General features: G+C 43.6%; 1 protein-coding gene across 3 annotated transcripts in view; it reads left to right on the forward strand.

Moving 5' to 3' along the window:
• Positions 1–1739: 1739 nt before the first annotated feature.
• The window catches only part of CPLX4 (complexin 4), a 32984-nt gene continuing 20704 nt past the window's right edge, over positions 1740–14019 (forward strand). For 2 of the 3 annotated variants that reach the window (XM_079995146.1, XM_079995148.1), the window contains exons 1-2: positions 3432–4396; positions 10962–11049. In XM_079995146.1, the coding sequence (XP_079851272.1) occupies positions 4230–4396; positions 10962–11049 (255 nt within the window). In that variant the 5' untranslated portion in view covers positions 3432–4229. Of the gene's footprint in view, positions 1903–3431; positions 4397–10961; positions 11050–14019 lie in introns of those variants that run through there. The other variant, XM_079995147.1, reaches the window with a different exon arrangement.

Raw genomic sequence — 14019 nt, forward strand, 5'->3', positions numbered from 1 at the left:
ATATCTTAAGGGCTGTCCCATGGAAGATGGAGCAAGCCTGCTCTGGACCTGTAGCAAAGGTTTCGAGTTACAAGAAAGGAGATTTTGACTCCGCATTAGGAAGCACTTTCTGACAGGAAGAGCTGTTTGACAGTGGAATGGACTCCCTCAGGAAGTTGTGGGCTATCCTTCCTTTGAGGGTTTTTTAGCAGAGGTTGGATGGCCAACTGTCATGGATGCTTTAGTTGAGATTTTTGCATTGTAGGGCTTTGACTAGACCCTTGGGATCCCTTCCAATTCCATGATTGTATGATTCTGTGTGTGAGAGAGAGCACAGAAAACTGCCTTTCTCCTGTCTGGGATGTGGCCTAGCTTAAAGATAAACCTATTCATCTGCTCACATCTGCTTTCAGCCCTGCCCTTCATGGTTTTCCAGGAGGTGATATTCCAGTCTTTTTCAAAATAATGATTGGCAAATTCACGGTGCCCTTCCTCTGTGGCAGCATCCAGAGCTGCAATGAGCTATAAACGTGGAAAAAATAATACACATTTAAAGTTGCTTTGGGCTAGTGTGTCTAGCTCAGTATTATTCTACATGCCAGCCTCTCCAGGCAAAGCTTATTGGGCTAGTGGGTTGTTGTTTTTGAAAGAATATATGAAAGCCATATCAGTCTTTTTTAATTTCCTATAAAGCAAATCAAAACCATCTTGGACAACCTTGCCCAAGTTGCTATCTTATTTCAAAAGGAAAGTTCATGTCTGCTGATTAACAAGTGATAAGCTTGGCTTACTGAACATCCTGTACTATTTTTAAGGAGTAGGGTGTCCTTTAATTAGAAAGGTACTAAGGTGGATTAAGGGATTAGCCAAGAATGACTCCTCCCATATGTCCAACGAAATGGGTGGCTCTGTTCGGAGGCCCATTCACATGGAAATAACGCAAACAGTTATTAAAGCTATACCCAAAAACGGTTGACATGGTTCTGTAGTACTCCTCAAAAAGAGCATGTTACAGCAAAACCACACCGCTCCTCCAAGCTATGTGGACTGTGCTGCAAAACCTTTAAGAGAAATCCCTGTTAAACATGCATTAAAATTTAACTCAAATCATGAGTATCCACCCCCTTAAAGAGGTACAGATTGAAAGAAGCAGTGTTATGAGCATAGTAGCAGTATTACCGTATTGACCCGAATAAAAGCCATACTCCCCCCCCCCCAAAAAAAAAAATTCTGACCATCTGTGAAAAGTTAAAGTGCTGCTTATATTCACAACCTTACAAAAATCCAGGAGTCCCCTTGACTTTTAAATGTGCGGCTTATATTCGGGCCAATATGGTAACTACTTCCAGTGCTTCCAAATCTTTCTCTTTATTTGGTCGGCTTGTCTTTTTTATATCAGGGATAGGGAACCAGAGGTCATGCAGATGCTGCTTTCTACATCTCTCATAATCCCTGATCGCTGGCCATGCTGGTTGTGGCTGATGGTAGTTGGAGTCGCGCAGCCTCTTCCCACCCCCGTCTTATACAATTTCACTTCTTCCTCGTTTCTTTTCATTCTGCATTATCAAAAAAGTTTCCTTCGCGGCTTGCCCTTTTCCTTTCGCACCACCAACCTGTTGTCAGTGCACAAATCTGGGTCTTGTGGCGACCAGCAACTGTCATGGCCTCAGGGGCGGGAGAGACACTGGGTTGATTTGCCAGTTGATTTGTTCTCAACAAAACTCTGCTATTTATTTTTGCCTATTTCCCCCATGCACCACACACAAATTTGCTGTGAATTTGGCTCCAATGCTCCAAAGCATTTCCAAACACCATTAAGTTACCGTCATTTGCTCGATTCAGAAGTGCTCCATCAAAGACATTGGTGCCTAAAAATAGAATGCAATGACAGTCTACTGAGCCCTCCTTGTGACACTAATCCAGGTAAATGCTAAACTATTTGCAGCTTCTGCGTGACTTTGGGTGTCCAGCTAATTATGTATATTTGAGTATAAATTTGAGAGAGGCTTGGTTCTGGCTGAAGGGGTAAAGTTGTGTCTGGACTATACCACTTCAGACTACCTTTTTACATTTTTTTTTACTTCAGACTATAAAGGGGGAGTCCTTGAATGAAAGACTGAATACTCCACATAAATAACATTTGCTCCTCCATGACATCCCATTTTCTGTGTTCTGGGCAGGATTTTGTGATTTTAAAAATTAGGGCCCAGTCACATGAGCTGCAAACCATAGTGTGAAATTAGTGGAGCTTAGAGGTTTACCACCTCAGTGATATACACTTGCTAATCTCTACATATTGTTTTATTTTTATTATTTATTGTCAACATTTATATATCTCCATCCCTGCCTTGCAGGCCATTTCCACCTGGCCTGGGAGAGCGGAGCCTTGACTGACTCCAGCTACAAAAGTTGTTGGGGGAGTTGTTGCTGGTTTTTGTGTGTGTGTGTGTGTCTTCATTTTAGATCTTCTGATTGGAAATTGTTAGGTTTGGTTGTGTATTTTATGATGTCTATAACTACTTTTGTTAGGCTGTGGTTATGTGTTTTTTCATGTTGTAAGTTGCCTTGAGCATGGTTTGAACTGTGGAAAGGTGGCGTAGAAATAAAATTATATATGCATATACCACCCTTCGTCCAAAGACCACTGGGCAATTTACAACATAGAACTTAATAAATAATATACAGTATTTCAAGGCATAACCCAATAGCCAGACAATACGAAAAAGTAAAACAGTTGTTTTATACAGTTCTCTCATTCTTTGCTCTTTTTTTGGTAAAAAAAAATATGAAGTGTTGGTACTGGTATCTTGATAAAAAAATACTGTGAGTGTTAGGACAAAATGGCTGCCACAGGCAGAAAAAAAAAAGGTAACATTTCCATACTACACACTAGTACATAATGCATAATGAAAACATCAGGAATAACTTTCTGACAGTAAGAGCTGTTTGACAGTGGAGTGGTCTCCCTCTGGAGGTTGTGAACTCTCCATCCTTGGAGGTTTTTAAGCAGAGGTTGGGTGGCCATCTGTCATGGATGCTTTGACTGAGATTCCACCATTGCAGGGGGTTGGCCTAGATGACCCTCGGGTCCCTTCCAGCTCTGAAATTCTATGATTCTATGGTTCTATACTAAGCTACAATGTCAAAGTACAGTGGTATCTCGGGTTACATACGCTTCAGGTTACAGACTCCACTAACCCAGAAATAGTACCTTGGGTTAAGAACTTTACCTCAGGATGAGAACAGAAATCGTGCGGCGGCAGCAGGAGGCCCCATTAGCTAAAGTGGTGCTTCAGGTTAAGAACAGTTTCAGGTTAAGAACAGACCTCTGGAACAAATTAAGTACTTAACCCGAGGTACCACTGTGTACACAATACCGGCATCCCAGCAATAAACTCCTCTGCCCCTGCTAAATATGTTCGTAATCTACTACCCACTTCTCTCAGATGCAACTATAAAACATAATAGACATCTAATAATATAAATCACATCTAATTATATGTGTCATTAATTTCCCTCCTTATGTACTTGATTCTACATGCTGGAGTATGAATGACTGGCAGGCAGAGAAAGGGTTCCATAGAAGTTTGGCACAACATTCCAATGGCGGACCACAAACCACTTAGGAATCTGAAAGAGCAGACCAGGCTGAAATCCAGTGCCCAATGGGATAAAACAATATTAATGGATAAAAGGATTGATTCTCGTTTAATGACGAATCCTATTCCCCCCTCCCTCCTTCCCTACAAATCTCTCTGGTCCATGGTTTGCTGACCCGTATCGCAAGATGCTCATGCAATCAACCAGGTTCTGCCATTTAAACTAAGCATCTCCCATCAATCGCAGGCATCTCTTGCGCTCAGAGGTCTTGAAACAACGGGCATCTTCCCATTGTCTCAATGTCGGCAAATTTTTGGGTGTTTTTTCTTTTTTAAAATGACAATTGGCTTAAGGTATTAATATAAAAAGTAGGTGGCTGCATCTAATGATTTTTTCCTCCGAGTAATCTGAACCATCTGCCTCTGGATACTAAGGAGTTCACTGCGCTAATCCAGATTATGGCTGACAAACTGTTTTCGGCGTAGAGTTTACTGTAGCTCCGTGCCCTTCAAGATCTGTGTACAAGGCTGTAGAAATTCCATTTGCCGAATAGTTTACTCTTTTTCCTTTCGAGGTCGCGTCTCTCTGCTCTTGGCTGGTTTTTCAAATTTCGGAAGTGAGCCGCTTTTGGGGCGAAAGGAAAGAAGAACATGGCTTTCCTAATGAAAAGCATGTTGAGCAACCAAGTGAAAAATTTGGGACTTGGTGGAGGGGGTGACGAAGCCAAGGAAGAGGCAGCACCCACTGACCCAGCCGCAGCTGCAGGGATGACCCGGGAAGAATATGAGGAATATCAAAAGCAAGTGATAGAAGAAAAGTGAGTATAGATTCCTGTATTATCAGCTTGTAACAGATCCACTCTGTCTCAGTCTGTGAACAAGATAATAAAACCACAGGGGACGTATATGGGTAAAATCTTTCTGCTACTTACTCTCAAGAAGTTCTGTTGATTTTTCATGTCACTGTCTCCTTGAGAATTACACCAGGGCATTTTAATTCCCTTCCTCCAGATTACTAAGAGAGGGGGAAAGAGAAACATCTTGAGACGTCCCATATAATGATAGCTGTATGAACAGAACCATATTTTTTTGTAGTTAGTGCGTCACAATGTCCCTCAATCCACTGAAACATTTTGACCAGTTCAACAGAATGCCTCATTCAGTTGGTTAGTTTTGATTTTATTTCTGTAGACTAAATGAATGGGAGGGGAAGTTGTATTCCCCCCCCCCACACACACACCTAAAAATAAATGAATACATGGGGAATTAATGCTCAGTGTTATGTGAGCCTTCCTTTGAAAGTGCTATATAATGTGCTTAAAATAATCCCTGGCTTTTTCCCCCTGCGATGAGTCATTACAATTATGCAAAAAAAAAAAAAAAAAGGAAAGTATAGTCTGCTGTAATTTAATTCTCTTTACCTAGAGGAGAATCTACTGATTTAAAAATCACAAGCCTTTTTATTTGTCCTTCCTCTACCCAAACTTTCAAATATACAGTACACACAAGTAACTGTTCTTACTTGTTAAAATGAAGCTGGGTATTTTTAAAGTTGTAGAAAAGCTCTGTGAAATGTTAACACTGTCAAATATACTAGTGATATCAATAATCTGCCTGTACGCTCATGCAAGGGAAAATGAAAGGGGTTCAGTAATGAAAGCATTAAAGCCAAGCACAATTGAAACTCCAAAAACAATTGAATTTCAAATCCCTAGTGCATCATTTCGCTAATGATCAATTACATAATGGTTGTCTAAATTCCACATCTAAGATGATTAAGGGTGAAAGGTTAATGATCTATGGAATTTAAGGCAGACCAGGTTATATTTAGAAGTTGTCATTTCTGTGAGGTGGACTTCTAAACGTATGGAATCTTAAATGCAACTTCTTTATGCTGGACAGTTCTTAGCCAAAAAAGGGGGAAATCAGGAAGCGGTCAACCTCCTTCCCTCCTTTAACACCTGGAACAAATACAATCTTTGCATAGGTGAAAGACGCCTTTCAATACTGCTTTTTAAGCCAAATTGCATCAAATGCTAAAAGCTGTTTCTTGGCTGAGAACAGAATTTGCACGTATTTCAGGACTGGAATGAAACTTTTTACACAGAGAAGGGGAAAAAGCTGCCACTATGGAAATGGGTGATTAAGGTCAATTCTGGATTGTCACCATTTCCAGGTGGGATTCAGTGACAGACCAGCAAATTCAGGTAGTGCCACTGAAGTTGTTTTGGAGCTCATGCGCAACAAACCCGTCCACCATCCCCGACAATCAGACTTTGGGGGTAAGCAAAGTGATGGGGATACTCCCAGCAAAGTGTGGGATGACACCTGCTTGGTCCAACATGGTATAACCTCCCCGCAAACAAATCGGAATGAATAAGCAGCTGGCAGCATCGCCTGCAAACCTTGTGCAAGCAAATCAGGATGGGTGCTCAATAACCAGGTCATCTGGAAAAGACCCTAGCCATCAAGAGAACTTTGTAATGGGGGCAACGTTCCCCCTCCCCTTGTAATATCTCGGTTTTACAGCTGAATAGGCCGAAGTTCACAGAGGTTAAATGACTTGCCAAAGGTCACACACTGAATCAGTGGATCAGGCTGGATTAAATGCCTTGTGACCCTCCGGTTTTCCCTCTCTGGTTTTCCCTGTTTCCCTGTATTTGCGACTTCGTCAGAGGCTCAGAATGCAGCAGTGCTGCCAAACTGTAAATTCTAGAAGTCTGCAAAGGACAAATGTGAGATAAAGCCCACAACCAAATAACCATGGATGTTATTCAGCCATGAAAGTGACAGCACTGGGGACAGGGAATCAAACTGATGATCTCCACCAGGCTTCCTTGGCCATCCAGATGTTTTTGGCCTACAACTCCCATGATCCCTAGCTAGCAGGACCAGTGGTCAGGGATGATGGGAATTGTAGTCTCAAAACATCTGGAGGGCCAAGGTTGAGGAAGCCTGATCTACACCATACCTTGAAAACACACAGCTCCACCCCACCCCCCAAGAATCGTGGGAATTATGGTTTAGCCCCATACGGAGCTATAATTCCCAGCATCCTCAAAAAACTAGGATTCTTTGAGGGAATCATAGAATTGTAGGGTTTGAAGGGACCCTGAAGGTCATCTAGTCCAACCCCTGCAATGCAGGAATCTCAGCTAAAGCATCCATGACAGGTGGCCATCCAATCTCCGCTTAAAAACCTCCAAGGAAGGAGAGTCCACAATCTCTCTCGAGAGAGACTGTTCCACTGTTGAGCAGCTCCTACTGTCAGAAAGTTATTCCTGATGTTTTGTCGGAATCTCCTTTCTTGTAACTTGTAAGCCATTGGTTTGGATCCTACCCTTTGCATTAGAAAAAAAACAAGCTTGCTCCGTGGGATAGCCCTTTAGATATTTGAAAATCGCCTTCATATCTCCTCTCAGTCTTCTCTTATCAATGCTAAACATACCTAACTCCCTCAACCGTTCCTCACATGTCTTGTTTCCTAGACCCTTGATCATCTTTGTCACCCTCTTCCACACGTTCCAGCTTGTCAGTAAGCTTCTGAGCTTTGGTCTGCCTGACCTTCTCCCTGCAGCTGTTGACTACACTTGTATACTCTTCCTTTGCCATTTCCCCTTCCTTCCATTTCTTATTCATGCCCTTCTTAAAGCTCAGTTCATCTGTAAGCTCTTTATGCAGCCACACTGGTTTCTTAGAGGTTTTCTTACTGGTTTTCTTCCTTGTGGGAATGGTCTGCATTTGTGCTTTCTTTCATACATATATGTGTGTGTGTGTTTGTGTGTGTGTGTGTGTGTGTGTTTTAACATATCATTTCCAACAATTATTAAACATACTTTTATATCTTATACAATTTTTTTGACTTCCATCAATCACATCTGAAAATTTTCCAGTCTTTTCACTTAATTTGCATTTCTTACTTTCACTGTTACATTTAAATATCATTACTAATGTCTCTCTTCTTTCTCTTCTTTGCAATATTTCATATATTTCTCCTTACAAAACTTCTTGTAGTCCTACTAGCATAATTTGTTGATTACAGTTGCTCTTCAAATAGTTCATATATTTCTTCCAATCTTCTGTAAATCTCTGGTCCTGCAGGTTTCGAATCCTTCCTGTCATTTTATCCAATTATGCGTAGTCCATTAAATTTGTCTGCCATTCTTCTATCATCAGTATTTCCTCTTGCTTCCGTTTCTGGGCCAACAATACTCTTGCAGCTATTGTTGTGTATAAAAATAGGTCTGCATTTGTGCTTTCAGTACTTCACCTTTAAGAAACTTCCATCTATCTTGGACTCTCTTCTCTTTGAGTATTTCTGACCATGGGATATCATTCGGTAATTCTTCAAGCATTTTGAAATCGGCCTTCTTAAAGTTCAGAGTGCATGTTGAACTACACTTAACCTTCCCTTGCCTCTGTATAATGAAACCCAAGAGAACAATATCACTTCCTCCCAAGGTTCCCTGTACTTCTAATTCATTGATCAGCTCCTTCCTGTTGGTGAGGACCAGGTCTAAGATAGATCCCCTTGTTGCTCCTCCCACTTTCTGAGAAATGAAATAGTCAGTGAGGCAATAGAGGAATTTGTTGGACCTTACATTCTTGGCAGAGATACCCCAACAGATACAGTGGTACCTCGGGTTACATACGCTTCAGGTTACAGACTCCGCTAACCCAGAAATAGTACCTTGGGTTAAGAACTTTGCTTCAGGATGGGAACAGAAATCGTGCTCCGGCGGCGCGGTGGCAGTGGGAGGCCCCATTAGCTAAAGTGGTGCTTCAGGTTAAGAACAGTTTCAGGTTAAGAACGGACCTCCGGAATGAATTAAGTACTTAACCCAAGGTACCACTGTATTGGGGTAGTTGAAGTCTCCCATGACTCTCCTTTTTGAATGTTTGGCAATCTGCTGTAGGAAAGCATCTTCTAAATATCCAGTTCGGCTTAGAGGTTTATAGCAGACACACTGCATGGTCACAGATGTTTCTCTCTCTTACAATTTTTACCCATATACTCTCCATCTGGCTTCCACGACCCAGGTCATGGTTCTCTTCACATGTATACACACCCTTTACATATAATGCTACTACTCCTCTCTTTCTGTATGGTCTATTCCTTTTTAATAGGTTATGCCCCTCAATTTCTACATTCCAGTTATGAGTCTCCCCCACCAGGTTTCAGTAATGCCTATTAGGCCATATTTGCGAAGTAGCAGCTTCCTTCTGAACTCTCATCTTTACATATCTCTCCAGGATGATCATGCAGTATGGAGGTGTCCACTGCTACATATCCAGCAGAGGTCTTCTGCTAAAAGCCACCCCATGTGTCTTGAATGGTGATTGAGGAAGGCACCATTCCAACCTCCTCTTAAACTTTGCCTTCCTTCCACACTCACCCAAAGGCCTTCAATTCCCAGTTTCAGAAGCATGGCTTTAAGCTAAGTGCTTCCTAGAGGCCCAAAGCAATGCACATGTCCCTCTGAACTTCCATGTTCAGAGACAGTAGGTGCTAAGGATACCATTCTTCATCTTGCCTATCTTAGGGGCTTCCTTAAGGCCAGTGTTGGAAGCAGGATGCTGCAGTAGGTGGAACTAATGTCTGGTCCAGCACTTTAGATGCTGCCCAACTACTAGTGTGGTGTAATGGTTAAGAGCGGTAGTCTCGTAATCTGGTGAACCGGGTTCGCTTCCCTGCTCCTCCACATGCAGCTGCTGGGTGACCTTGGGCTAGTCACACTTCTCTGAAGTCTCTCAGCCTCACTCACCTCACAGAGTGTTTGTTGTGGGGGAGGAAGGGAAAGGAGATTGTTAGCCACTTTGAGACTCCTTCGGGTAGTGATAAAGCGGGATCTCAAATCCAAACTCTTCTTCTTCTACTACTAGTATAGCTGATGTATGTTCATTTCACTGAATACTAGTTGCTGGAGGGAGCTATTGCCTTCATGCTCTGCTCTGCTGCTGGACTTCCCAGACACATCTAGCTGGCCACTGTGAGAACATGATACCCCAGGTCAGACCTGGAAGGGCCCCACTTATGTTCTTGCTTATTTATTTATACAACTTATATGCAATAGTCTCAAAATCACAGTACAGTGGTACCTCAGGTTAAGAACTTAATTCTTTCTGGAGGTCTGTTCTTAATCTGAGGTACCACTTTAGCTAATGGGGCCTCCCGCTGCCGCCGCGCCACTGCTGTGCGATTTCTGTTCTCATCCTGAAGCAAAGTTCTTAACCCGAAGTACTATTTCTGGGTTAGCGGAGTCTGTAACCTGAAGTGTCTGTAACCTGAAGCGTCTGTAACCCGAGGTACCACTGTACAAAAAAGAATAGGTAAAGGGACCCCTGATCATTAGGTCCAGTCGACTCTGGGGTTGCGGCGCTCATCTCACTTTATTGGCCGAGGGAGCCGGCGTACAGCTTCTGGGTCATGTGGCCAGCATGACTAAGCCGCATCTGGCAAACCAGAGCAGCGCATGGGAACGCCGTTTACCTTCCCACCGGAGCGGTACCTATTTATCTACTTGCACTTGATGTATTTTTGAACTGCTAGGTTGGCAGGAGCAGGGACCGAGCAACGGGAGCTCACCCCATCACGGGGATTCGAACCGCTGATGTTCTGATCGGCAAGTCCTAGGCTCTGTGGTTTAACCCACAGCGCCACCCGCGTCCCACAAAAAAAGAATAAAAATCAGTTAAAACTATGAAATCAAACTTCAGTTAAAATGCCTGCTGGGATGTGTGTGTATGTGTTTTGGAATGTCAGTCAGGAGGGTGGCGGCCTGTCGGACCTCCTCTGGATGGGAGTTCTACAAAACTGGGCTCCCAGTACTAAACACATGGCTTCTGGTGGATCCAAGCCATGAGAGACCAGTAACAATGGCTCTTCCAAAGACCAGGTCTGAGATACCTCAGTTGGCATGAGACTCATAATCTCAGGGTTGTGGGTTAGAGCCCCAACTCGGGCAAAAGATTCCTACATTGCACGGGGGTTGGACTAGATGACCCTCATGTTTCCAACTCTATGATTCCATGATCTCAGTAACTGAGCCGGGATACATGGAATTAGGCAGTCCTTGAGGTACCCTGGGCCTAAATGGTTAAGGCTAGAAATGGGTTAGTGTATAATGCAGCCTGAGACTAAGGAGGGGGACTCATTGTTGAGAGCTGATTGCTGGGAGCAAAGTACAGTTCGAAATATTCTTTGGGATTTGGGGGGATGTGCTTTAAGTGCATGGTGTGTATGTAATCATTTCCTTCATTATGTTATTAGAATATTTATCTTGCGCTTGTGTGGTTTTCCGCAATGTCTTCTTCTGTGGTGCAGCCTTCCTTGCCAATTTTTTAGCCATCCATGATGACGAAACCTCTCATTTCTGTTCCCAGGATGGAAAGAGATGCAGCCTTTGCAACAAAAAAGGCCGAGAGAGCCGTCCTGAGGGTCCATTTGCGAGAGAAGTACAGACTCCCAAAGGTAAGATCAGATGTGTTTGGGGTTTGGTTTTTTTTGTTTGGTTTTTTTAAAAGCAAACTTTTCTTTTAATGTTTTCCCTCTGCCCTCTGACTCAGTAGCCCAGGACCTGGAAAACTAAGGTCTGTGGGCCGGATCAGGCCTAATTGCCCTCTGGATCTGGCCCGCGGATGGTCCTGGAATCACCGCTTGGATCGGCATGATCGTTTGTGCTGCACCCTATTTTTTTTTTTTTGCAATTTTTTTCAGGCACCATTTTTTGCCATTCCCCACCCCTTCACACACACTGCGGCGGCACCTCCTCCTTCCCTCTTCTTGGCTTCTCCCCGCCCTCCGGGGGAAGGGAGCTGGGCTTTGATTGGTGCCAGCCAATCCAAAGCCTCGCCACCCTCACGCTGAGGTGCAGCCCAGACTCGCCACCCGCCTGCCAGCCTCTCCGTTCATGGCCTCTCTGTGGACATTGTGATGGGCACGTTGCGGGGCTTTGGCTGGAGCTTGGTGCGCCTGCTGGCCCCATGCCTGGCACCTGGGAAACCTGGCCAGGAAAGGAGAGGGGCCTCCACCACTGCCAGCTCCCAACCACAGGCAGAGCGGAGGAAGGAAAGCAGGGAGAGGGGAGAGGCTGGGGTGAGAGAAGCCCCCCTCTGTCGTGCGCGCATGCAGTCTGGCCCGCCACAAGGTCTGAGGGATGGTGAACCGGCCCCCTCCCTAAAAAGTTTGCTGACCCCTGCAGTAGCTCATCATTTTTAAACAAAATGTAAAATGTCCCATGTTGGGGTTGCAATCAGTACAAGAGGGAACAACACAGATTGTTTAAATATTAACCTAAAGATATATATGTGTGTGTGTTCTTGCCTACTTATCTGTGTGGAGAGAGAGAGAGAGAATACATATACATATACATATACATATACATATACATATACATATACACCTTTAGAAGACATCTGAAGGCAGCCCTGTTTAGGGAAGTTTTTAATGTGTGACATTTTAATGTATTTTTTATCTTTTTTGGAAGCCACCCAGAGTGGCTGGGGAAACAAATAAGATGGGCGGGGTACAAATAATAACTTATTATTATTATTATTATTATTATTATTATTATTATTATTTGTGTGTGTGTGTGTGTGTATTATTACACACACACATATGTGGAAAAGTACAGTAGAATTGTTGTCCTCTCCAACCTGATTTACCAGAAACCCCCTGACTGTTTTCAGCAACAGGTTGAATATTTCTTTTTTGGTGTCCCTGCTCCTGTGCATTAAACAACACCTTGGGATATATAAATGAAGTGTGTGACACCTTTTAGGGAGAGAGGGCTAGTTTTCAGAGGGCAGTCCTCTGTTCAAAGATGGAGGGCTGCTCAGTCCAGGCCTGGTTTAAAGATAAAGAACCATTATTCAGGGAGAGCAGGTGAGGCCCCTAAATTGCTCACCAGCAGTGAGCACCCTGGCAGCATGTTGTACAGGCACACAGATCACACACTCACTGTATTTCCCACTAGTCTTTTCCACTATAGTACTATTTAAATTATTTCTCAATTTGCATGTGTATACATTTAAAGATGCCTCTGCGAATTGAATGCGAATTCCCTGCCCCACTTTTGTCCTCTTTATTGGCAATGTATATAAACTGAGATCTTCAGTGCTGCTGTTGCCTTGGGGGTGAAGGGAGGTGGGAGCAGCTGCAAGTAGCCTTCCACTTGCCTTACCCCCCCTTTCCCTCCCCCCAAATCCACAGTATATCCAACCTTTCGTTAAAATGCAGCATATCAAAGAAAACAGACCAAACCCATAAAAACCACACCTGAAAAACAGCAACAATTCGGCAGCAGAAACACCAGTCTCCTCCAGAGGCCCCTAGGAAAAGAAAGGCTGTTATTGGGGCCAGGGGCGGGGGACACACAACACAACTGTCTCCAGTGGAAGGGAGTTCCAAAGCCAGGGTGCCATAACAGAGATGAACACTCCCCTGAGCCAAGTCTAACGCAGATCTAATATTCTGCCACCCACTAACATACAAACGGGAATGTCTTAAAAGGTGTGTATCTGAACATTAGTGGAAGCAGGTGAGGCGAATGGCAAAGCTACCTGGAGAGCCTAATGCCTTTTCAACGGGAAGTTTAAAGCTTTATATAAGTCTGAAGTGTTTTTCATCACCAGGCCAGAACATTGCGTGACTACAGTCTGCAATTGAATGACATGATGGCTAAATCTTGGTTATTAGGTTTTAACAGCTGGACTTAGTTTCTAAGTATAGAGAGAGAGGCTGGGTGACTTTCTATCTGTATTTTGTTTACTGTTCAGCAGTATAAAGCTACAAGAAAAATCCTGTGTTAGTAGTTCAGCTCACATTCTGAGAGTACAGTATTGTTACACATGCTCCAATTCAAGCAGTGAGATTTGACGGGTTCCAGTTCTTACTCTAAGGTTTCTCTTGCCACATAAGGAGCCTACAAGCTTGAAATTTGAAGTTTGAATCCTAGAGTTGGAAGGGACCACAAGGATCATCTAGCCCAACCCCCTGCAATGCGGGAATCTTTGACCTGATTTGGGACTCAAACGCATTACCCTGAGATTACGAGTCTCATGCTTGACATAAATGTATTGCAATAAAAGCCATGCACTAATCAACAAAACAGGCCCTATAAAACAGCAGCAAAACTTCAGCAGCTAAAACTTACCACTGATAGACAGAAAAATAACCAGAATCCATCAAATGCCTGGGGAGAAGAGAGTTTTTCAAGTGTTGCGAAAATGATGTTAATGATGGTGCCAGGCAGACCTTGCTGGGAAGAGCATTCAACAGGTGGGGAGCCACAACCGAAAAGGCCCTCACCTTGTCACCATCCTTCAAACTTCCTGGTGGGGAGGGCACCCGGAGGATAACCTGAGAGGAAGAGCAAAGGGTCTGGATGGGTTCATATTGGGGAAAGTGGGGTGAGAAAAATGGTAGCTTGGTACTGAAACA

Source organism: Podarcis cretensis, assembly GCF_951804945.1.
Source record: "Podarcis cretensis genome assembly, chromosome: 11".
NCBI classification, from domain to species: domain Eukaryota; kingdom Metazoa; phylum Chordata; class Lepidosauria; order Squamata; family Lacertidae; genus Podarcis; species Podarcis cretensis.